Source organism: Ipomoea nil, unplaced genomic scaffold (genome assembly GCF_001879475.1).
Source record: "Ipomoea nil cultivar Tokyo-kokei standard unplaced genomic scaffold, Asagao_1.1 scaffold0688, whole genome shotgun sequence".
NCBI classification, from domain to species: Eukaryota; Viridiplantae; Streptophyta; class Magnoliopsida; order Solanales; family Convolvulaceae; genus Ipomoea; species Ipomoea nil.
In genome coordinates this window covers 538,348-565,271 of record NW_017617116.1, presented here as the reverse complement: position 1 = coordinate 565,271, position 26,924 = coordinate 538,348, and the positions used below count along the sequence as shown (strand labels likewise).

General features: G+C 33.5%; 3 protein-coding genes across 3 annotated transcripts; all 3 read left to right on the top strand.

Annotated features, from left to right (window-relative positions):
- The first annotated feature begins 9,848 nt into the window (after positions 1-9,848).
- LOC109175273 (transcription termination factor MTERF2, chloroplastic-like) lies at positions 9,849-11,395 on the top strand. Its single transcript, XM_019324508.1, has one exon. The coding sequence runs from the start codon at positions 9,980-9,982 to the stop codon at positions 11,165-11,167; it is 1,188 nt and encodes a 395-aa protein (XP_019180053.1). The 5' UTR covers positions 9,849-9,979; the 3' UTR covers positions 11,168-11,395.
- Positions 11,396-14,519: 3,124 nt separating this feature from the next.
- LOC109175850 (transcription termination factor MTERF15, mitochondrial-like) lies at positions 14,520-25,126 on the top strand. Its single transcript, XM_019325214.1, has 2 exons — positions 14,520-14,542; positions 23,624-25,126. The coding sequence occupies exon 2, from the start codon at positions 23,722-23,724 to the stop codon at positions 24,889-24,891; it is 1,170 nt and encodes a 389-aa protein (XP_019180759.1). The 5' UTR covers positions 14,520-14,542; positions 23,624-23,721; the 3' UTR covers positions 24,892-25,126.
- Positions 14,643-15,812, top strand: LOC109175378 (transcription termination factor MTERF15, mitochondrial-like). The gene has a single exon (XM_019324642.1). It carries the CDS (start codon positions 14,643-14,645, stop codon positions 15,810-15,812), a length of 1,170 nt encoding a protein of 389 aa, XP_019180187.1.
- Positions 25,127-26,924: the final 1,798 nt, after the last annotated feature.

Below are 26,924 nucleotides of genomic sequence, written 5' to 3'. Positions count from 1 at the left end.
CGTTTTATTCTGAGAAACTTAGGATACAGAGTTCCTAGCACTTAAGAGAAGTAACAAATATGATTTTAAGGAAAGTGTGAGTCTCGAATTTGAACTTGTAACCCTTTCATTTTTGTGCTTGTTTTTCAAAAAATAAAAATAAAAAAAATCGTAATATTCCAACACATGATACAAAGGTTTTTGTTTTTACATGGTTATCCTCATTTTGCATCTATATCTTGAGAACAATATTTTTTTTAAGGGATGGAGAGTAATACGCTCTTAATAGTATTAATCATAAAAATATATATCATATTAGCTAGGTTCCGCATATTTTTTGAGTGTATTAGGGCACTTTAGGATTCCATTTGCACCCTTTGCACGCGAGAGAACATATATACTATATAATTCAAACTTTTCAAAAAAGTGTAATTGTATATATACTAGTGCAAAACTCACATCGATCCCTTTTCATTGTACATGGATTTATTTTACACTTATTAGATACAAAATCTATGTACTAATATCTATGTACAATGAAGGAGTAGCAACAGTTAAAATAGAATGTATTTGGTCAACAGGCCGGCTAGGCGGAATTTAAGTGTAAAAATAAATCTATGTACTGATATACATACAAAATCTCCATTGTCATGGCTAGGCGGAATATATTACTATATATAATGTATCAAATGTATATTTTATAGAATTTAAAAAAAAAAAAAAAAAAAAGAGTAGCTAGGAACAGTTAAAATAGAATGTATTTGGTCAATATCTGATTGAATGAGACGAAAAGACAAAAAAAAAAAAAAAAAAAAAAAAGTGATAGAAAAATGGAACTTTGCATGTTAAAACGGAAAGCAGAAAGTGAAGGGTTATCACTACTTGGAGGATGTTAATTAAGTTAGGAATAAGGTTTAAATTGGCCACTGAAAGTGCAATTAGGTCACTGAACTAAAAAAATGTGCAATTAGGCCACTGAACACTCCAAAAATGTGCAATTTCACCTGATAGCATGTTACCCTCAATTTTAACAGATTATCTGCTTACGTGGCAGCTGAGTTGGCATTTTTAATAAATTTTAATTAATTTTTAATAAATTTTAATAATAACTTTTTATTAAAAAAAATTTTTTAAAAAATAAAAACGACTTTATTTTATTTTTTATTTAATTTTTTCCAATTTTTTATAAAATTTATTATTAAAATTAATTATTAAAAATTATTTAAAAATTATTAAAAATGCCAACTAAGCTGCCACGTAAGCAGGTAACCTGCTAAAATTGATGGTAACCTGCTATCCGATTAAAATTGCATACGTTTGGAGAGTTCAGTGGCCTAATTGCACATTTTTTGAGTGTTCAATGGCCTAATTGCACTTTTTTTTCGTTCAGTGGCCTAATTGCATTTTCAGGTTACGTTCAGTGGCCAATTTGAACCTTATTCCATTAAGTTATTTATCCATACATGGCTCCGTTTGGCAGAGCTTATTTAGGAGCTTATAGCTTATTTTAAGCTACTAATAAGCTATAAGCTCTGTTTGGTAATGTTCTCAAAATAAGCTACTAGCTTAAAATAAGCTCCTAGCTTCTTAACTTGTTTTCCATCTTTATCCTTATTATTTTTAAAAAAATGACATAATTTACCCTTCCCAATTAAAAACATTTTCTCTTCTCCTTTATCCGCAACTTTTTCACCGCAATTATTATTATTATTATTATTATTATTATTATTATTATTATTATTATTAGATTTGCAACAATATTGCTACTTCATTATGAGATGTTAGATCATGATTATGCTAATAGTTTTATTTCAAAATGTTAATTTTTTTAAATACAAAATGTTAAATTTTAATATGTAAACAAACTAATTTAAATTTTACGAAGATGGTCTTTTTAGTCTTTTTACATTTATCAGCTTATCAAAAAACTAATTTTATCAAACACTTTCAATCATAACAGCTAGCTTAACAGCTCTTCAGTTTTCAACTCCAAGCTTATAACTTTTCAGCTTTCAGCTCCTTTTCAGCTTTCAGCTCCTAGCTTATAGCTTTTCAGCTAGGTTTGCCAAACAGAGCCCATGTAGATAAAGGCCCTGTTTGCTAAAATGGCTATTAGCTGATAGCTGAGTTGATTGTGTAAATTAGATGGTATAATTAATTGATAACATTAACTGATTGTGAAAAATGTTTGGTAAATTAACTGTTAGTTGATAGCTGTTTGGTATAATTTCTTTTCTCAAAAAGTTAATTGAAAAATTTGTTTGGAGTAGCTTTTTGAATTTTAGCATTTTGAAGTTGGAAAAAGCTAATTAACTAAATCAAATAAATTTATATTGATATTTTAACTAAATCAAACAATTAATAATGGTCAAATAAGTCAAAATTAGCCTATAGTCCAATTTTTTTATCAAACTGGGCTAAAGTAAATATTTGCCTGAGTATTGTTACCTGTATTAAATTATTATTATTATATTATTTTACATTATTATTTAAAAAAAAATTAAAAAAAAAAAAAAAAAAAAAAGGTTCTTATAGCAGACCAAATTTCATATGAGACGAAGAGTTTCGTCTTCGACAAAGCTGCTATTCCAGGTGAAACTTCGTCTAATACAAAGATCTTTGTCTTAAACGAAGCTTCATTTGAGACAACTTTTTATCTCTCAAACTGAGGGGTGTATTCAATCATGTCTTTCATAGAGTTTTAAAGACTTTTATAAATTTTAAAAGTTTGGAGGTATTCAATTCAAATTTTTAGAGAGTCTTTAAAAGTCAGGCGATATTCAATCAAGATTTTTAAAGAGTCTTTAAAAGTCGTGTGGTATTCGATTAAGACTTTTAAAGAGACTTTAAAAGTCATGTGATATTCAAAAAGTTATGAACTTTTGTAGACTTTTTAATTTTAAGACTTTTGTAGACTTTTCATTTTCAAATATAAATAGTTGAAATCCAACCATCAACCCCAAGATTTCAAAATTTTCTTTCTAACAACTTTGAATGTTTTCTCTCTCTATTTAAACTCTATTTTTCTCCCTATTTAAACTTTATAAACCTATCTAAATTCAATAAAATTATTTTTTTCTTCGTTAACCTATATTTTCCTCATACCTAAACTCTAATAATTTTTCTCTCTCCTAAACTTTACAATCTTAATCTAAAAATTCGAAATAATATTATTTTTACTTCATTATTGCTTGTTTATATTGATTTTTATTTTTTCTATGAATTTTTTATCCCTAACTTTCTCTAATTCTCCCTAAATACATGAACAAAACAAATTTTTCATCGTCAAATTTTAGTATATGTTTCATAATATTTATATAAATACTTATATATTTTGATTTTTATTCCTTTTTATGTTTGTATTCATAATATATATTTTTCCTTTTTTTAATAGCAGGTTACTACGAATAGCGAACTACTATTAGCAACAACAATTTGGGATTGCAAACAATAGCACACCTTGTTGTTGTTTGCAGTATCAAATTGTTATTGCAAATAATAGTACTTTGCGTGATGCCTAGCAATATATCAAGTATAATTTTTTATATATATTATTAATATTAGATTTTTATTTTTTTATTTTATGCAACTTGTAATTATATTTTTAAATATTTTATTTGATCAATTCTTTTATTATAAATTTTATTGTTCAATATTGTTATGAATTTCTAATGAATAATAGTTTTTTTTTGTTGATGTTTATTAATAATATATATAAGTAATTAGCTTTAAAAAAAAGAATAAGTAATTAGCATATAAGTCTCGACATACTATGGATAAAAATAATAATGTTGAGAATGTTGATGTGTGTGAAAAACTATATAATAAGAAGAATTTTATGATATATTATAAATGTTTTGTAAGAAAATTATAACTGATAAGAATCAAAATCATTGAAAGTTTGTAAGGATGTATTCAATTTAGAATTTCAATGACTTTTGTAGACTTTTTAAAATAAAAAATTGATAAAAGTCTATGAATGTTTTGTATATAGATTTTTATAGAGTCTAATAAAGTTCTGAACGACCCTATGAAAGTCCATCAAAGTTTATTAAAATCTATCATTTTGAAAGTTTTTAAAATTCTACAAAAGTCATGATTTAATACACCCCTCTAAGCTCATCTCAAGCAAAGCACTTATTTGGGAGACAAATTCATCTCTCAAATCAAAGACGAGTTTTATCTCTAGGAAACATCATATCCAAGATTGAAGACGAACTTTGATTTGAGACGAGGTATAGTGCGGCAACAAACTCTTCATTTAGTTTGAGGATTTTCATTTCTTTGTGGTCATAATAATCACTTTTATTGAAAAGATGAAAATATGTGCTCTAAGTCCTTTGGTTGTTGAACACAATCCAATCACATTAGAATGAGTGAACAACGGTAACTAAACTCCAATTTCACATCTTCCATTTCAATCTTTGTTTATGTCTTTATTTTGTTGACAAAGGAAGAAGATGGCTAATGAAAGTAATGATATGGATAAAGAATTTTTTTAAATAAAACATAAAAATTGCAAACAAAATTAAAATAAAATAAGCCACATGAGTAAGGTGATTGCATATTTACTAGTATATTCGGTCATTTTAGTGTAATTGCACTATGTTAGCTTGTTCAAGGGCTTATTTGTACTTTTTATAGTGTGATGCTCAATTATATTTTCGTAATTCAATAGTTTATTTGACCCTTTTTTTTTTTTCAATTATGTATATCAAACTTTGTATTATATAATGTGATTATTATATATATATACCCACACATGTTACAAATTATATTAACCCAAATTAAATAATATTTTTAATGAATAAGATGAATGTAGTCAAATTGTATGGTTGAGTGGCATAATTGTGGCTCTTCCAAATGAGATTTCATAGGTTCTAACCTCAGTGGGGTGATTGACTTTTTGTGCTTCAGATACTACATTATAATAGAGTCAATAGTATTCCACTTTTAGATTTAATTAATTCATGATAAGATTAATTAATTTATAACCATTGAATTAAAGGATTGTCAAACCACACAAGTATAGGAAATTAAAGCTTAATAGCTTATGTGCCAACATCTTTTTCCATTCAATATTACCAAGTACTTTGTGTGTGATTTAGGGATCCATTCTTGTGTGATCTAATCTAAAAGGTATTTTACATGCATGGTTTAAAACATTTTTCAATGACTGATTTATTTTGATTACTTTGCATATTTATTAGAAAGAGTGATGAGACACTCTTTGTATCATGTCTTTCTTCACAAAGTTACATCATCTTATAATTCAACTTCTTTGTCAATTTAGAGAACTTTTTAGAGCCTCTCAAGTTATTTGAAGTAACTATGTAATAACCTTAAAAAATGCAATAAGCTCGAAAAAAATAAATCACTTTTAATCTACAATTATTGTGACTATGATTTCATTGATATATACTACAGAGTACTATATTTAATTTGATCCTCTATTACAAATTTATAATTACTATTTATTTGATTTTATGTCTATTAAAAAAATTTGATAATTCACAACCTTAACCTCAGTATCTAGTATCCTTTCGGTCTCGGACTACTTTGATAATCAATAAAAATACAAATTACATTAGTACAAATGCTTATAATATGAACTCTACCCCCCCCCCCCCCCCCCCCCCCCCCCTTTTTCCCCAAAGATCCCCTTACAATGTTCTTGCTATTTATACAAGCCAATGAGAGCAAGTAATGATAATCATAATGCATTACCCATTGCACAAAGCATCATGGGAAAAAAGTCGCTCACAGTGAGTCGTTTTGAATATTATTGATTCTATTACAATGTAGTATCTGTTCATAAATATTTTTTCAACCTACCGAAACACAAAGAGTCGATACCTCACACTGAGACCTCTCATTTGAGAGGCCACAACTATGCCGCTCGATCACAAATCTTTAATTTGACTCTTCCTCTATACTTCTTCACCCAAAGCCCTAAATACCGGCTCTTTGGCATAAGCACAATTACCCATTGTGCCATCAAACCCAAATACCCAATGTTCCATCAAACTAAACAACTAAAAAAGAGAGTTCAAATTTTTTAAAGAGCAACTAAAGTGATTGAAGCAATTCAATGCTTCAATAGTAAAAATTTTAATTAAATGGACAAAAGTTTGTTAAACAAAAATACAATTAAAGCAATTCAATTATTTCAATTTCACTCCTATTTTCATTAACTATTTTGATATTAATATTGTTTTGGTGTGTTAAAATTTTCCTCCTTCCAATTCTTCAAATTTTAAATGTCAAATCTAATTTAAATGTAAAAATAAAAAATGAAATAAGAAAATAATATAAAGAGTTAGAGCAAATTATATTGTGAACCATGATTTACATTGTACAATAGATCTATGTACATACAAATAATATAGTATGTACATAAAAATTATAATGCAATATAATGTACATAAAAATGACACAAACAAATAACAATAGTACATGTAACTCTATGTACTTACGGTAATAAATTTTTATATACATATTAGTGATTTTGTGTATATACAATAGTGAATTTATGTAAGTACAATAGTATAAATTAAATTTATTTTAAAAAAAACAATATTTTTTTGGCTATTAAAAAAAAACAATATAAGTATATGATAGGATACAGAGATCATCACCGGAGAAGAAGATGAGACCTTTTCACTAAATTAAGAGCCGAGTCCTCCTGACAGCTGGGGAAGGAAGGCGTGGCGTCAAGTGTGCATATAGGGAGACTCATCAGAATAAGTGAATCGTTAAAAGGCAGGGTCATAGGAGAAAGTAATTAGAGCATCATTAAGGGCATTAAATACTCATAATTAGTTCATTAATTGTGGTTCGTTGTGGCCGAGTTTGGTCCTCACTCGGACCCCTATAAATAGCCTCTCAAAGCACTGTACCAAGGACAAGCTTTCTAGATATACACAATGATTTCCCGCAAACGCTATATTTATCTTTTATATTTCCTGATGATCTATCACCTTTTCCAGTTGTGTTGGACCCTTAATAGGCTTTCCAAAACTCTAAAAACCAACCATATAATTTAAAATATTTCAATTAAAACCTTTTAAAGACAATTTTTTATGCATTAATTTTTATGTGTAAAGTAAAATTTGTGAATCAAAGCCACCTAGTGAGGGTGAGGCGACATCTCCTGTCTCCACAACTACAAGGACCACAACAGTGACAATATAAAAGCATCCCTAATAAGGGGGTTGTGCACAGATTTTAAGAAATGAAGGATGATTTGAATGAAATAGAGTGAAGAGAGAGAAGATAAGAGTCGATTATGCTAATATGAGAATTTTGCAGCCACTGTAGGTCCCACTGTTGGGGAAGAGAGTTGCGCCTCATGATGTGTGAGGCGCAACTCTCGCGCCCAGGCGGGCGTGTACAGTGCTGGGCGCATAAATATATTGTTTTTTGTTTTTTATTTTTTTCAGATTTTAATTTTTTTTCTTTTTCTCTCTCATTCCATTTTCTTTTTTCTAATCACACATATAAAACCCCTCAAAATCTTCACACTATTTAAAATGCTCTAATTACTGAAGAGTGTTTAAAAAAAAAAAAAAAAAAAAACTACTGAAGAGTTGGTGCGGCTATGTATCCTAAAAAATCTAAATGATTTGGGGGTCCAATCAAAAGTCTAAAGTCTTTTCTCTCTGGACCTTTGATTAATTGCATCCGCGCTTTATTTTCTACTGTATCTTTCATGATCTGATTCTGGGACCCACCTTATATTTTTTCGAAAATGTTAGCGGATTACCATTTTATATTCTCTTTTTTTTTTTTTTGAAAATCCATTTTATATTCTCAATTTTACTTTTTTACAAAATTTTTGATGTCGACATTTTTTATGAACTCATATGATGAAAATAACCTATCATTACAAATATAAGAGAGTATAATTTGAAAATATATATAGTAGAACTTTATTTTTTTGAGTAGCTTTTTTACTTTTTCTAATTTATTATTGCATAAGTAAAAGATACAAGGTGTTTATTGTCAAATTATAGTGTGAATCATAACAGAAAGTATATTTTTAATATATTAAAAATATATTATTCGTGTACTGAATGTACATTATACAAAATAATGTACTTTAAATCAAGGTTGTAAAAATCGCTAGGCGCCTGGGGATCGCCTAGGGCGCCTAGAGCGCCTAGGCGGGCGCCTAGAGTGATTAATCGCCGCCTAGAGCACCTAGGCGGCTGCCTAGGGCGCCTAGGTGGCCGACCGCCTAGCGCCTAGGCGCGATTTTTGCAACACTGCTTTAAATATTCAAATAATATTTTTTTTTTGAATATAATATACATTTTAAATATATTAAAAGTACATTATTTAATAATATGGTCTCATGGTCCACGCAATGATGATTGGTATTTATTACGTATTGGCACGCGACCATGGAGTTTAATACTCCGTACTCCGTATTTAGACGTAAGCCCAGCCCACATTGGTTTAGGCCTGCGCCACACAAATCTTAAAGTCCACTAATCCACTATATTAGTCTCGAGTACTTTTGACTTCTCCCTAAGATGCTTAGTTTACAAATGTCAAAAGAGTATATGCGAGACTACATGAGTAATATTATATTTATTCTAATGTTTTATTTAAACTAATTTTACTTTTAGTAATCGATTATTATAGTATTGTCACATTTAAATTTATTTAAAAAAAATTGTCTTTCATAGGGTAAATAGATTTGTGCATACATATTTTTATCTATACTACTTAATAGTGTGGGAATAATATATAATAGAGGCTTTATGATTGTCTTAAGTACATGTGATAGGGAAAGCCGGCCATAGGAGGTCGGGGAAGTTCTGTTTGTACTACATACAACAAGATGAGTATAATTGTACAAGTATTAAAAGGACAGGGTATGTAAAGTATAATGGTAATTGAGAGGTTGAAAAAGCTCTAGTACAAGTTGTGAGAAATTATCCCTCTACATTAGGAGAGAGTTCCTATTTATACTATTGTTAAAATGGATGATTTTATTTTTATATAGGGAAAAAAGTTAAATAGGCTCTTGAACTTTTTCTTAAAAGTTAATTAGGCTTCTAAATATTTTAAAATTGCAATTGAACACATTAACATCTCATTTTAGTGCAATCAAACTCAAAAATCAATTAGTGACCTGCTATTACGGGTCACTAGATTTCAGTCAACATCCCGACAACCTCCAATGATATTTCCATCAACAAATCGACCGACGATCGTAGAATGACTCGCCGGTCAATTTTGAATTAACGGAGAAGGCAACTCTTTCCGGTGGTTGCTTTCTCACTGGAACGACAATGGTTGCCTTCTCTCCAGTGAGAAGGCAACCACCGTCGTTGCCTTCTCCGGCAGAAGGCAACCATTGTTGTTGCCTTCTGCCTCCAGTGAGAAAGACAATTTCCGTTAATTAAAATTTTGACTAACGATCGTTACGTTTGTTGGTCGGTTTATTGTTGGAAATATCGACGGAGTTAGCTTGAGGTTGTCGGAAATGCCATTCAAATTAGGTGGAGGTTGCCGGAATGTTGATTGGAACCTAGTGACCTGTAAAAGCAGGTCACTAATTGATTTTTGGACTTGATTCTACTAAAATGAGATATTGATGTATTCAATTGCAACCTTAAAATGTTTAGAGACTTAATTGACGTTTGAGGGCCTATATAGATTATTACACTTTAAAAAAAAAAAAAAAACAGATTATTACACTTAAGAGAAGAATTTTGCGTAAATATTGTCAAATTTTAGTCAAAGATTGTTTTGAATGGCGAATTAGGAATTTGAGTTCTATTTCTGCCCCAACAGGGAGTGACATGAACGGATCGATACGACGTCGTCCCATTAACCACTCCGTACAACGTTTAAAACCCTTGTGTTTACCGATTCAGAGAGAATGAGAGAGGTTTCGAGGGCACATTCATGGTTGCTGCTAAGATTTCTTACACAAAGGTCAGTTCTTTCAATTGGTCTTTCTCTAAATCAGTAGCTTTTCCTTCAAATGTTTCGGTTGATATCAAGAATTGTTGATCTCCATACTAGGGCCTCCTCCAGTATTAGAATTTCATCCCATTTTGTTCAATACACTCCATTTTCGTCATCATCATCAAGAACCCTAAAATCCAAATCGAACGATGCGGATAAGCACTCATTTGCAGTTTCTTATCTCATAGATAAATTCGGGTTCTCACCAGAAAAAGCTGTCTCGGCTTCCAAGTATTTGAATTTCAAGACCCCTGATAAACCCGACTCCGTGTTGTCGTTCTTGAAAGATCATGGCTTTACAGACAGGCAGATCTTGAATGTTGTCAAAAAGCTACCTAGTCTTCTCGTAAGTGATCCCAAAAGGACCCTTTTGCCCAAGATTGAGTTTTCCCGGTCTTTGGGTTTCTCACAGGACACTCTAACTACTATACTAAGTGCAAGTCCCACTCTTTTTAAGAGCAGTGTGGAAAAATGTCTTGTGCCATCCTTGAATTTGCTTAGGACTATGATTCCCGAAGAACGAGCGTTGATGACTTCCTTAAAGAGCTGTATACGCCTCCTTTCTCACGATCTCAAGCGTAATTGGGAACCTAATATTCAGCTCTTAAGAGAGACTGGAGTTCCGGAGTCGAATATAGTTTACTTGTTGAAATACCAGCCTAGGGCATTCCTTTATGACAGAGATAAGTTTAGGAAGCTTGTGGAGAAAGTGAAGGAATTAGAGGTTGACACGAAACAAGTAAGCTTTGTTATTGTACTTAAGGCGATGAGGATGGGCAGATTGACTTGGGGAAAGAAGATGGAGATCTTTAAGAACGCGGGCATGTCTGAAGATGAGGTTTTGGAGTCTTTTAGGAAGTATCCTTGGTTGATGATGATTTCTCAGGAGAAGCTTGTGAGGCTCTTGGATTTTCTCGTCAATAAAATGGGGTTGGAATCCTCGATTCTTTTAAGAAGACCGCAACTTAGTTCGTTTAGCTTGGAGAAGAGGATTATTCCTAGATGTGTAGTTTATCAAGCTCTGTTGGAAAGGGGTCTGGTCAAGGAGGATGGCAGCCTGTTACTTTACATTTTGAACGCTACCGAACCTAAATTTCTACAGAAGTTTGTGAAATGTCATGGGGAGCATGCTCCCACACTGCTAAAGATATATCAGGATTCACAAGAAGTAGGCTTTTCCCAATTATCTCGAGAATTAGTTTAATGTTTTTTTTTTTTGGTTCTTTTTTTAAATGTTGTAGTAAAAGCATTCAAGATTGCTTTTTGGATGATAATGAGCATCACTGGATTCTAATTTGGGAATTTATTATCGTGGCTGCTGCTTCCTCTTCTCTGTATCTTTTATTTTATGGGTTCTCAATTGCATATTTCTATCATTTTGTTGCAAAATTTTGTTTCCCTAATGGATTGTTAAGATCTATGTTAGATGCAATAGTTTTGGAAGCCTGCTATAGGTTCCCCTTTACTGCAACTGCAATGTGCCAATATTATTACTTCTGGTTTCTGTTGCATCTTCATAGTGATCTTGTTACTCAATAACCCAGCAATTGTAACTGCCCACTTTCAACATTTCCTATTCTCAAAGATTGTTTTCATCGGGACAATTTCAACCAAGTTGGTTAGACTATCGACTTGGTAACCACAAGGTTTTGACTCTTAGTGGGAGCAGCCTTACTTCCTTGTGGCCCTTTGTCGGTTAGGGTTACAAGGTGAGATTTCCCAAATGCACACTCTTGGATAGTGACTGAGTTTCCTTCCTCACTCCAAATTTGTGTGTGTGTGTGTTTTTTTTTTATTTTTTTTAATTTTTTTTTTAAAGTTGCATCCATCAACAATTTTGAACAGAACCAAAAATGGTAGCAATGTAAATGGAAAGTTAGTTTTAAACATATTGAATGAGATACATGCTACAAAATAAGATTTGCAGAATATTGGGGTTTTGATTTTTACTGTATTAGACTTGGGATATACGGAGTATATAGGCCTCAGTCAAAGTAACAAAGCAAGGAGAACAATGAAGGTTAAGGATCCGTTTGGAAACCCAGAAAATGACTTTTGAAAAATATTTTTCGAGTATTCAGTGTTTGGATGCAATAGGAAAATCTAGTCAACGGAAAACATTTAAGGAAAACATTTTCCGTTGACTGGGGAAAATGAAGCCATTTTGGTGGAAAATGACTTCCGCCAAAATTTGAGGGGAGTCATTTTCCACCAAAATGTTTAAACATATAGTTCTACTCATTTTTTCAGAAAATAAACTAAACACACCAAGTTTTCCAAAATGCAACCAAATACTGAGAGGAAAATGTTTTCGGAAAATGACTCATTTTTCAGAAGTCATTTTCCTACTTTCCAAACGGACTCTAAATGGGAAAAAATCATTATAGGACAGTTAAAACTCAATGTGGATGATTAAGTGGACATTGAAGGTGATAGAATGGGATTTGGTTGGGTCCTTCGAGATGATTAGGGAGCTTTCAAAGTTGCTAAACGTATTTTGTGGACTCGTGGAGGGGTGTCTTTTATCCAAAAGAAGCTGAAGTTATTGCCATTCGAGAAGCTTTGAGCTGGTTGAAAATTCATAATTTTGATAGAATTTCGATTGTAATAGATGCTCTATTGGTCCTTCAAGGTCTCATAAGTACTATTGGAGTGTCTTCTTTTGAATTACTTTTGCTTGATGAGTTAATTTGCTCATGTTTTTATCTTTTTTGTTAAGCAATATGCGAATAGGATTGCATATTTGTTAATTCAAGAATCTTGTTCTATAGGCTCTGTTTGGTAAACCTAGCTGAAAAGCTATAAGCTAGGAGCTGATAGCTGAAAAGGAGCTAAAAGTTGAAAAGCTATAAGCTTGGAGCTGAAAATTGGAGAGCTGTTAAGCTAGCCGTTATGATTAAAAGTGTTTGGTAAAATTAGCTTTTTGATAAGCTGATAAATGTAAAAAGACTAAACAGAGCTTATAACTTATTAGTAGCTTAAAATAAGTTATAAGCTCCTAGCTTAACGTTGCCAAACAGAGCCAATATCAGATTGTAGGGAGTGGGTTTACATCCTCCTCCTTTTATTTGTGAATAGGTATTTGAACCTTAATTAGTGTATTTCACGTTTTCTTCAAAAAAGAATAATGACGGATAATAATTGTACGATAACTATCATATTATTTTAAGAATAAAGGACAATTATGAGAAGAAAAATGAGATGTGAATATATATGTGTTCCAAAATATAAAAACATTAGATAGCAAATGTCATTAACAAATCATTAACAAAGTAGGTTTCATTATTAAGCAATTAATGTTGGTCTATTGCTAGTGACATTGGGTACATTGTTGTTCGTCATGTCAATAGGTCACCGAATCATGTGGTTCATGTGCTTGCACGGACGACTGATTCTTCCTCTGTCTTTGGAGTTTGGGATTCTATCCCGCTTGATTGTATTTTGGATCTTTTCGTAATTTAATGCAAGTTATTCTTTGATTTTCAAAATAATAATAATAATAATAATTAGTTAACTGGTTAAGTCATTAAGACATGAAATCAGGTCAACTAGTGAACCGTTCATGACATGATAGGTATAAATTTATTTTTTTGTGCTCATATTTGTTGTTAGAGATGTCATTAAATTACAAGTTACTTGATGTTTATCAAGTTAATTAATTGTATCTAAAATTATCATGTTTATATCAATTGCTTGATTTAAGTGTAAAATTATCTTTTTTTTTTTTGAAAATAAGTGTAAAATTATCTAATTGCACACTTTTTTTTTTTTTCTTTTCAATTTGATGATCAGCTATATTTTTGCGTAAGTAAAGGGGCATATTTGACTATTACAACAAGAAAAGAAAACATGAAGAGAAAGGTTAAAATGAAATGAAAAATAAGAACTGTGAAAAGAAAGAGAAAACAATTCAAAAAAAAAAAACAAAAAACAAAACAATTGCATTCAAAAAACACAACCAAATGTTGGGTAACCTCAACTAAGATGGTACGACATTCACACTTGTAATCACAAAGTCACGAATTTAGGTTAATTTACTTTCTTGTGGTCTTTTACCGACTAAAGTTACAAGGCATGCTTTACTTACACCCGAAAGGATTGTAAGATTTTCCTCATCATCTAAAATGGTCCTCGACTATGTCGTAACTGTGGGGCAGAACCGTGATTACATGCATGATGTGGGGCGGAACTGTGAAGGGGAAGGAAAGGGAAATTCTTGGGTCAGAGTTTAAGGAGATTGTGGCACAAAGCTGTTAGGCCTCCCTAATGTTTTTGATAGTGGTGTGAGGTGTTTTTGATAGTGTTGTGAGGAAGGAGAGGGAAGAAAGTGGTAAAATGACAGTTCTGTCTTTATTATTGACAGTCCATTAACAGATACATTAACAGATGACTAAATTAGGTAAATATTGTATAGTTAAGGATTTAATTGGATAAGAATAGTAGTCGATGACTAAATCGGTAATTACGACATAGTCAATGAACCATTTTGGTTATTAACTTAAAAAAAAAAAAATGTATTAGGACGACGTTTGGGACGTTCTGATTATGAAGTCCCTTTATCCCACTATCACCTACAGAGGTTTTGAAGGGAAATTAGGGTTTTACAATCGTGTAGGATATTCAAAATAAGAAGAGGTGAAGCTTTGTCAATTGATCTGTATTGAATTTTATTCTGAAAAATGTTCAATTTCATGGCGAAGATGCTTCCTCATCTGAGGTATTCAGTGAATAGATATTCCCCGATTCAGAGGTTCTACTTTCTTCACTTCGCCCCACTTTCCTCATCATCAAAAGCAGTGAAATCCAACTCAGAAAATGCAAAGAATGGCGACTCATTCACAGTTTCTTATCTCGTAAACAAATGTAGGTTTACCCCGGAGAGGGCTCTCTCAGCTTCCAATTATATGAAGATTGAAGAGGCTGGTAAACCAGATGCTGTGCTTTTGTTCTTGAAAAATCAAGGTTTTACAAAATCCCAGATCTCAAATATTGTCAAGAGGTTCCCTCCTGTCCTCGTATGTGATCCCCAGAAGACCCTTTTGCCCAAGATTGAATTTTTCAAGTCCTCTGGTTTCACACTGGAACAGTTGACTGCAATTCTAAATGGCTCACCCAGCACCTTCAAAAGAAGTTTGGAGAATCAAGTGGTACCTACTTTTAATTTCCTGAATAATTTTATTGGTTCAACAGAGAAAATTGTAAATGTTGCCAGGAGGTGTACTCACATTTTTGGTGTTGATGTTGAAGCATCTATAGGGCCAAATATTCAGCTTTTGAAAGATGTAGGAGTGCCCGAGTCGAAAATTATAAAATTATTGATACATCAGCCCAGGGCATTTGTTATAGATAAAGAAAAATTTAGGGATATTGTGGAGGAAGTCCAAGGAATGGGGTTTAACCCATTGAGATACAAGTTTCTTCTAGCAGTTCATGCCTTCAGGGCAATGAGCAAAGAGACTTGGGAAAAGAAGATGGAGGCTTATAAGAAGTGTGGATTTTCTGAGGCTGAAATATTCAAAGCTTTTGAAAAGAACCCTTGGTGTATAATGGTTTCTACAGGGAAGATTCTTGCAATGATTGATCTTCTTTTCAACAAAATGGGTTTTGAAAGATCTGTGTTCCTGAATAGGCCAGTGATCATTTCACTTAGCTTGGAGAAAAGGGTTATTCCTAGATGCTTGGTTTATCAAGATCTGCTAGCAAAAGGTTTGATTAATGAGGGTTTCAGGCTAGCTAATATGCTCGAGGCTTCTGAAAAGAAGTTTCTGGAGAAATATATAGCATGTCATGAAAAAGAAGCTCCTCATCTATTGAAGTTGTATACAGAAAAATTGGCTCTTCTCCATTGATCCTGACCCATATGAAGAGAGAGCCAGGTACTCTTTTACCTGCCTAGGTGTACATTTCACCATTTTTGCTAGAATATTGGTTGTCAATGGATGACATTTAGGCTTTCACACAACCAAGATGTAACTGAAGTGACTCAATTTAATTAAATGGCTGTGTTCTTGCCAACAATTCATTACATGTGTTTAAATCAATTGCCTCAAAAGTTTGGTTTTCTTCTCATTGTATAAAAGTATCAGAATTCATGTGGTTCCCGTGTGATCTTGCCTTTTCATCTATTTGAACCCATTTCATGTGATCTAATCTCCATATTGATACCACCGGGATTCATAATGGTTGACAAGTTGGATGCAGGGTTGCAGCGGAAGGCTCGGGGGTGGTTGCACTGCTATTATAGGTTCCTTAAAGCATGCTTATGAACTGAGATTTTTGATACATCTGATATTTGTTTGCACTACAGGAGCAGGGGTTTTCACTTGGAGAAGATTCCCTTATGTGCCTGTTTTGTAAAGCCATTATTATGCATCATGATTATTGTTTATGATCATGGGTTGTGAATAATTCATAATTCATAATTCATAATCTACCAACTTATAGATTTCTGGCTTAGCTGAGTTCAAATGTGTTGTGTAGTCCATAATCTTTGCCAAACTTAATTAAAATTGTTTATTTAATTAATCTATAATAAGGAGTGTCTTTTCTCCAAAAGAAGCTAAAGCCATAGTCGTTCGAGAAGCTTTGAGCTGGTTGAAAACCCATAATTTTAATAGAATACAGATGAGTCAATTCAGATTGAAATAGATGCTCTACTGATCCTTCAAGGTCTCAGGTCTCAATAGTACTATTGGAGTGTCTTCTTTTGATTTACTTTTGCTTGATGTTAAAAATTTGATGTGTCAATTTGCTCATGTTTTTATGGCAAATTATACTATGAGTAATTCTACATGTATGCCTGTTTCATATTCCCATTTTCTACTCCCTATGATTTAGCATGCCTTGATTGTTCAATTTAATAGGGGGCTATGATGTTTATCCATTCATTTTTCTTCTCCCAATCAAATTTAAACACAAGTGGGAGTAAAAGTTGTGAGTAAGTTTTTGAGAGTCCATGAAGTATTTTTCTTATATTATGGACCAGGGTATGCATTGCATTGTAGACCTTGGTCAACTTTCAAATTATGTATTTGCAGTTGACACATTATGTACATGCAGTTAACGGTTTCTGTACCTGTAAACAAATTGAATGCACATTACATGGTAATTAGTAATTACAAACACATAACATGATAATTACAGATACATGGATTGTTAACTGCAAGTACATAATATGTAAACTGTAGACACATAACATATTAACCAACATCTTATGTGTCTACAGTTAACATATTCTGTATCCGCAGTTAACAATTCATGTGTCTATAGTTATCATGTTATGTGTCTATAATTACTATGTTATGTGTCTTCAATTTGTTTACAAGTATAAAATGTTTTAACTATAGACACATAATTTTTAGAACAGAATTCACAATGCAATATGGACCTAATCCATTGTATAACAATTGTGTTTTTATCTTTTTGACGTTTTTGTTAAGCGATTTACGAATAGGATTGATCATTTGTTAGCTCAAGAATCATGTTCTATGTAAAATTGTATAAAGTGGGTTTTACCACTGTTGCAAAAATCTCGCCTAGGCGCTAGGCGCCCGGCCTCCTAGGCGGCTTAGGCGTCCGGCGTCTCCTAGGCGGCCTAAGCGTCCGGCTAGGCGTTCTAAGCGCCCTAGGCGGTCCTCAGACGCCTAGAGGGCGCCTAGCGATTTTTTCAACATTGGGTTTTACACTCCTTTTATTTGTGATTTTATGTATTCGAACCTTAATTAATGCATTCCCTCTCATGTTCAAAAAAGAACAATGTAGGATAATAATTGTACTATTACTATAATTCTTGAAGAATAAAGACAATTATTGTACTATTTTGAAGAAAAAAGAGATGTGAATATATGTGTACCACAATATAAATTTCAAATATATATATATATATGGAAGTGATCATGTGCGGGTGGTGCGTCCCGTGCGGTTGTGCGAGTGGACTCACATTAAGCAATGGCGCACTTTAAGTACACAACAGACGCACATTAAACACACAAACAAAATACATTCAGAACACAAACTCACGCACCTTAAGCACAAAACTCACGCATCTTAAGCACAACCCTCATGCACTTTAAGCACAAAACTCAAGCACATTAAGTACAAAAACACACGCACCTTAAGTTTTTACAACAACTCACATTAAGTACACACTCACGCACCTTAAGCACAAGACTCACGCACATTAAGTATAAAACTCATGCACTTTAAAGTTTCAACAACAACTAACATTAAGTACACATTCACGCACATTAAGCACACAACTCACGCACCTTAGGCACAAAATTCAGGCACCTTAAGTACAAAACTCATGCGCATTAAGCACTACACACTCACGCACATTAAGTACAAATCCCACGCACCTTAAGCACAAGACTCACGCACATTAAGTACAAAACTCACGCACATTAATCACCAGCACTGGAACTTTCATATATATATATATATATATATATATATATATATATATATATATATATATATATATATATATATATATATTTATTTATTTATTTATTTATAAACATTGGAAAATACTATATGTACTCTTATTCTCTACTCTCAAATTTTTACTTCCACACCTTAAGATTTTGATGTCCCATTTACAGAACCCACATGAAGAAAATAGCCTATCAATGTCCCCACCAGATTAGGGAGTAAATTTGAGGGGGTAAGATTTGAAAGTACATGTAGTAGAACTCAAAAACATTAGATAGCAAATGTCATTAACAAATCTAGTTAATACCAAAGTTAGTCTTCGACTATAATGGTTTTTTTCAATTTAGTCTTAAATGACTTTTTGTGCTTAATTAGGTCTTCGACTTTAGTGGTTTTACCCAATTAAGTCTTCGGGTGTTAGAATCGATGACTAAATTGAAAGAAAAAAAATCACTATAGTCGGAGACTAAATTGTATAAAGCAACTATAATCGAAGACTAACTTCGGTAAAACTACTATGGTCGATGACTAAATTTAGTATGAGTAAATTCCATTTTTAACCCTCAACTAATGTGGCATTGCCACATTTAGTCCTACTTTTTAAATTTTGACATATTACATCCTCGACTTTAATTTGATTGCCAATATTGATCTTCCGTTAAAATTTCCGTTAATCTACAGTTAAGAATAAGGTCAATAATATAATTTAATAACTTGTCTCAAATACATATTAAAATTCATCTTTTTTATTAGACTTCCTCCTCATCTCTCTCAAAAAAAAAAAAAAATTGCGCTATTTTTTTTTTTTTTTTTTTTACTTCCTCCCTCCGTAACTCTCTATGCTAAATTTAGAGTAAATACCTAAAATGGTCCCTCGACTATAGCTAAATTCACAAATTGGTCCTCGACTTTCAATTTCAATCAATTAAGTCCTTAACTTTGTAATTTTAACACAATTTGGTCCTCTGTCTATTTGACCATTTGTTGACTATGATTTTTGAGGATATATATGTAATTTCATGGTCCATCATCGGTTTTTTAAGGTTCCGGTTGCATTTCCACACCACACTATTACATTCGAATCCACTGCCGAAAGCAATCTACCAAATCCGGTCGCCTTTCTTCATCCCACCTTTGGATTCAATGTAGTTGAGTTCATACTAGAGCGAAGAAGACGGCGTGTTTCAGAACCGGTGCAATGTCATCCTGGAGGCTTCCACATGCTCCGACGAGAGCTGAAGGTTCTTCTGGAGATCGTCAATCACGGTCAACAAACGGTCAAATAGATGGGAAACCAAATCGTGTCAAAATTGCAAAGTTAGGGACTTAATTGGTTGAAATTGAAAGTCGAAGACCAATTTGTGAATTTAGCTATAGTCAAGGGACCATTTTGGGTATTTACTCCTAAATTTAAAAAGAATCAAAATCTCCAGGAACTTAGGGAGCTCAGTGTACGAGGTTTTTTAGTGATGTTATCAAAATATCAAAACTCCAGAAAATTAGGAGAAAAATCAAAACCTATCAGAACAACTGAAAATATCACACGACAGACCAGAACCTACAAATTCTTCACTGTTATGAGAACCCATTTGCCTTTACCTTTACCTTTATCACAATATGACAAAAAAAAAAAAAAAAAATTAGGATAGCGCGAAAGTTTTTTTATTTATTTTTTTTGTTTGTTTTTGAGAGGGGGGAGGAAGTCTAATAAAAAAGATGAATTTTAATATGTATTTGAGACAAGTTATTAAATTACATTATTGACCTTATTCTTAATGGTAGATTAACGAAAATTTTAACAGAGGATCAATATTGGCAATCAAATTAAAGTCGAGGATGTAATATGACAAAATTAAAAGAGTAGGACTAAATGTGGCAATGCCACATTAGTCGAAGACTAAAAATGGAATTTACTCATTTAGTATTAATAGATGTGAAATTACCAAGCTATCTAAACAAAAGACTAAATTGAGTAAAACCATCAAAGTCGAGGACCTAATTAAGCACAAAAAGTGGTTTAGGACTAAATCGAGAAAAACCACTATAGTCGAGGATAAAATCGGGCATTAACTCTTAACAAATCTATAACAAGTTTATATAAATTAATGAGTGAATTTTAATTTTGGTCATGTGACTATTAGGGTCTTGTTAATTGCAATTCATGACTTTTAAAACTGTTAATTTAGTACTTAATAATCAATTTTGGTCACTCCGGTCAAATTGCGGGTCAATTCTCATTGTAAAATTTTAATTAGCCAATTAACCTTTAATCTAAGGGGTAATTTCGTCTTTAACCATCATCCCCATCCATCTCCGCCAGCACTCCTTCGTCAACCTCCATCATCCTTCCATTCTTGGCGACCTCCGTTGCAGTTCCAACCCCACCATCCACGTTGACCATGGCTTGAGTATATCCTTCATCTCCTATCTTGAGCCCCACCGAAGACCATCGGAGAAACGGCGACAACGACGAAGAAAATAAATAGTAGTGACGAAGGTGACTGAGTGCGACGGCAGTGACAACCTCCACCGTGAGCAGACTGGCGACGTTGAGCAGGAGTGAGCATATCCACGTTGACCATGGTTTGAGTAGATCCTTCATCTCCTATCTTGAGCCTCGTCGGCGACCATCGGAGAAACGGCGACAACGATGAAGAAAATAAATAGCAGCAGCGGAGGTGACGGAGTGCGACGGCAGTGACGACCTCCACCGTGAGCATATTGGCGACGTTGATCAGGAGTGACTAGATCCACTTCGACCATGGTTTGAGTATATCGGCTTCCAGCGTAAGCAGACGTCGTCGATGGTTGTTTGAGCATGTCAGCCTCTAGCGTGAGCAGTAGACGATGACCGTTGTTTGAGCAAAACTCAAGTGACGTTGACCTGAAGAAGCAGTGGCGACCAAGCATGACCATCTCCGGTGTTGACCTCATTTTTCGACCACACATACAAAGACGAAATTGCCCCTTACATTAAAGATTAATGAGCTAATTAAAATTTCCCAGTGAGATTTAGCCGGCAGTTTGGTCGGAGTGACCAAAATTGATAAAAATTGAATAGTTATAGTACTAAATTAACATTTTTAAAAGTCGTGGATTGCAATTAACAAGACTCCAATAGTCACATAACCAAAATTGAAATTTACTCTAAATTAAATAATTTGTTAACTAGTCAAGTCACTCAGACACGATCATATGAGGTCTATCAAGATCAACTAGTTAATGGTTCATGATATGATATGTATAAAGTCAAACTTTTTTTTTTCCACATTAGCATATCCTCCGTCAACTAAGTAGTAACAACCTAGAAACATAAGTTTATAGTTTAATAAGAATGTATATTATATTACATGATATTTGGAATTTAATATTATAATGCTTACCATTAGGGACCTTAAGTGGATGCCTTCTAGATAATGCATTCCGAAGAACTCTACTATCTGCTACAGATCCTTCTCATCCCGGAAGAACGTACACAAATTGCATATTAGGTATACATACACCTAATACATTTGTTGCAATTTCACCCTTGCGAGATCGATATCTACGGCTTATCTTCTGATGACACTTGTATTCTAATGAAAGTTCCATCTAACGCGCCTAGACAATTCTAGAAACAATATCAAATATTATTAAATATATATTCACATTGTAATTAAACTTATAACTCAAGTGTAGGGGATATGTTTAACTACCTTAAACCATTTCCATCTATGATCTGTAGAGATAGCTGGGACTGGTTCAGGATCTTTGAATAAATGATTTCGGAGTTTCAAAACAGCATTTAATACTATATTAAAGTATCGACTAATAGTTTCTCCCGACCTTTGAAAATTATTTTGAATGATCCTATTTTTTACGTGACGAGCAATAATATGTAAAAATATTGCTACTTGCTCATCAACAAGCATATTTCTTGTTTGGCCTTAACCCTCCTATAGTTTGTAACATTGCACACAACTTCACAAAAGCACCTCATCCTAAGTTGAGATATGCATTTTTCATCACACGAATACACAGTTCGTAACATATATTATCGAGACCCTAAAGTATTAATAATATAAGATTTCACTCGTTTTTTATTAGAACACAAAGTTGTCAAGGTTGACATCATCATTATAAACAATAAACTCACAGAAGCACACATATCCAACCATACACGCAACACAACTACACATCTTTTCCTTCTTTCAGTACGAGTTATTAAACGCAATCGAGCCATACCAGCAAATTTAATTTAAAACTTGTAATAACTTATACAAATTACAATAACACTACTGTAAAAAAAAAAAAAAAAAAAAATAATAATAATAATAACACTACTGTGACAAAAAAATCAAAAAAAAAAAAAAACACTTTTGCAGCAAAAATAAAATAAAATATAAAATCAATAAAAAATAAATTAAAAAATAAAAATAAAACAATACTGTTGCGGCTGCGGAACCCTCCGCGCCACAACAGTGTATATATATATATATATATATATATATAATATTGCTGCGACGGCTCGCCGCAGCAGTATATATATGTATATATTTATAGAATTAAATATTAATAATAATTAATTTGTAAAAAATAAAATGCAAAAAATTATCTTTATTTTAAGCTTTAATTTGATGTAGATGTAGATGATAGAAAGAATTGCAAAGATTGATGCAGAATGGAGGACGAAATTGTTTGATTGATGCTGATGATGAAAGGAATTGGGGAAGGAATCGTAGATGTCGAATGATTCGTAAGGAGAGAACGCAGAGAATGATAAAGGTTAAAATTGAAAAAAAAAAAATCTATTTCTAAGGACTCAGAAATAAGTTAATACCAGGGGGGCCTGGTAATAGCTATTACCTTATTTGAGGTAATAGGCTATTGCTAGGAATATTATTCTGGTAATAGACATGGTTACCAAACAAAGGAATAGATCTATTACTGGGAATGCTATGTCATTCCCGGCCTATTCCGTAAACCTAACTGGCTGTTAAATTTTTGTCCCCTTTACTTTGAACCGATTAATTATAGACAACATTTACTTGTGATCCTTTATCAGCTACGATTATAAGACGAAGTATACCTACAACCAAAAAGGTTATGGGTTTTCCTTGTCATACCAAAAAAAAAAAACAAAAAAAAACAAAAAAACAAAACAAAACAAAACAGAAGTATTACGACGACGTTTGACGTTCTGATTATGAAGTCCCTGTATCCCACTATCACCTACGGAAGTACGGAGGTTTTGAAGGGAAATTAGGGTTTTACAATCGTGAAGGATATTCAAAATAAGAAGAGGTGAGCTTTGTGAATTGATCTGTATTGAATTTTATTCTGAAAATGTTCAATTTCATGGCGAATATGCTTCCTCATCTGAGGTATTCAGTTAATAGATATTCCCCGATTCAGAGGTTCTACTTTCTTCACTTCGCCCCACTTTCCTCATCATCAAAAGCAGTAAAATCCAACCCAGAAAATGCAAAGAATGGCGACTCATTCACAGTTTCTTATCTCATAAACAAATGTAGGTTTACCCCAGAGAAGGCTCTGTCAGCTTCCAATTATATGAAGATTGAAGAGGCTGGTAGACCAGATGCTGTGCTTTTGTTCTTGAAAAATCAAGGTTTTACAAAATCCCAGATCTCAAATATTGTCAAGAGGTACCCTCCTGTCCTCCTATGTGATCCCCAGAAGACCCTTTTGCCCAAGATTGAATTTTTGAAGTCCTTTGGTTTCACACTGGAACAGTTGACCGCAATTCTAAATGCCTCACCCAGCGCTTTCGGAAGAAGTTTGGAGAATCAACTGGTACCTACTTTTAATTTCCTGAATAATTTTATTGGTTCAACAGAGAAAATTGTATGCGTTGCCAGGAGGTGTACTCGCATTTTTGGTGTTGATGTTGAAGCATCTATGGGGCCAAATATTCAGCTTTTGAAAGATGTAGGAGTGCCCGAATCGAAAATTATACAATTATTGATAGATCAGCCCAGGGCATTTGTTATAGATAAGAAAAAGTTTAGGGATATTGTTGAGGAAGTCCAAGGAATGGGGTTTAACCCATTGAGATACAACTTTCTTCTAGCAGTTAATGCCTTCAGGGCAATGAGCAAAGAGACTTGGGAAAAGAAGATGGAGGCTTATAAGAAGTGTGGATTTTCTGAAGCTGAGATATTCAAAGCTTTTAAGGAGAACCCTCGGTGTCTAGTGGTTTCTGCAGAAAAGATTGTTGCAATAATGGATTTTCTTTTCAACAAAATGGGTTTTGAAAGATCTGTGTTCCGGAATAGGCCAGTGATCATTACACATAGCTTGGAGAAAAGGGTTATTCCTAGATGCTTGGTTTATCAAGATCTGCTAGCAAAAGGTTTGATCAATGACGGTTTAAGCCTAGCTAGAGTGGTCGAGGCTCCTGAAAAGAAGTTTCTGGAGAAATATATAGCGTGCCATGAAAAAGAAGCTCCTCATCTATTGAAGTTGTATACAGAAAAATTGGCTCTTCTCCATTGATCCTTACCTGCATATGATGAGAGAGCCCCCCCACCCCCGGCTACTCTTTTACCTTCCAAGGTGTACATTTCACCCTTTTTGCCTAGAATGTTGGTTGTGAATGATTGACATTTAGGTTTTCACACACCCAAGATGTAACTGAAGTGACTCAATTTAATTAAATGGCTTCTTTCTTGCCAACAATTCATTACATGTGTTTAAATCAATTGCCTCCAAAGGTAAGTTGGTTTTCCTCGATCTCATTGTATAGAAGTATCAGAATTTGCGTGGTTTGAGTGAGTTCTTGCCTTTTCATCGATTTGAACCCATTTCATGTGATCTAATCGCGCTTCTAGTCCATATTGGATACCACCGGGATTCATAATTGTCGAGAAGTTGGATGCAAGGTAGCAGCGGAGGCTCGGAGGTGATTGCACTGCTATTATAGCTTTCTTAAGCATGCTTATGAACTGAGATTTTTGATACATCTGATATTTGTTTGCACTACAGCAGCATGGGATTTATAGAATTTCTGCCTTGTTCTTTTATGTGCCTGTTTGGTATGAGTTATTATTATGCATCATGATTATTGTTTATGATCATGGGTTGTGAATAATTCATAATTCATAATTCATAATCCACCCCAACTTATACATTTTTGGCTTAGTTGAGTTCAAATGTGTTTTGTTTTTTATTTTTTTTGCTTCGGAAAAAATCATGAATTTATTATTATCTCATTTCTTTACCTCTAATCACTTGTTGCAACTCCAATATGGAAACAGTGTCTCATCTCTTATAGTCTTATGTGAATGTCCTCTTGCCTGCCAGATTTGGGAATCCTCAGCCGTGCTGCAAGGTTCGTCTTTTGTGCAGTTTGTTCAAAATGTTCTTTGCATGGGGGATCAGGATAATATTATTCTGGTTGCTGCCAAATTTGGAGGGTATGAGGGGGCAGGTTGCGGCTTTGTGTACGATGTGGAAAGAGGCGCTAACTAGGTCCAGTCCGATTTCGCATGGCGCGACTAGGCAGGAATCGTGGACTCCTCCGCCGTTGGGCATATTGAAATGTAATGTGGATGCGGCTCTCACGGGTAGGGTTTGCTTCTTTGGAGCGGTGGTCCGAGATCATGATGGGGCATTTGTGGCTGCTTGTAGCCGAGAGGTATATTGTCCATCCGACCCTTATCTTGCGGAGGCTATGGCGGTGAAGGAAGCTCTCGCGTGGATAAAGAGTAGCATAGCTACTGATTATATTGTGGAGTCGGATTGCTTGAGTTTTTGTAATGCTTTTCATTCTGTTAGTATAGACTACTCATATGTTGGTTTACTAGTTCAGCAATGTCGTTTAATTGCTTCTGCATTGGCAACGTTAAGATTAGCCATGTCAAAAGGATGTCGCTCATGTGCTGCTTACACGGGCTGCTGGTTCTTCCTCTGTCCTTTCCTTGGTGTGTGGAATTTGTTTCCTCCTGATTGTATTTCAAGCTTAATATAATGCATGCTTTGGTTGGTTTTCAAAAAAAAAGAAAAAAAAGAATCACTTGTTGCAACTAATACCTCACTCATCATTTACAACCAAAAAAAAATAAAAATGAAGTTAATGTTCTCAAATGTCCTAGACCAATGACCAATCCCAATTCCCATATACACATTTGAAAAGTTTGTTATAATACTCATTGTGAAATGAAAAGCACTACATTTAGTGATAGACAAATATATCTAAGTGTTTAATTCGAATGTACATAAATTTTTTAAGATAAGGATGGGGAAGGGTATTCCCCGAGTCCCCGTCCCCCATCTCCGCTTCCGTCAAAGCGGGAAATTGGATTCTCCAAAGACCTCTGTCAAAGACAGCGTCCCCATCTCCACATCCATCAGAACGAAGAATCGGATTCTCCGAGGGCAAGATAAGATCCCCATCTCCACATCCATCAGAACGGAGAATCAGATTCTCCGAGGGCAAGGTGCAATTGACATCCCTAGCATAGCAAATTTTAAGTGCAACTTGGGTTGTTTATTACTGCTCTTTGTATCCTTAAATCAACTTGGAGCAT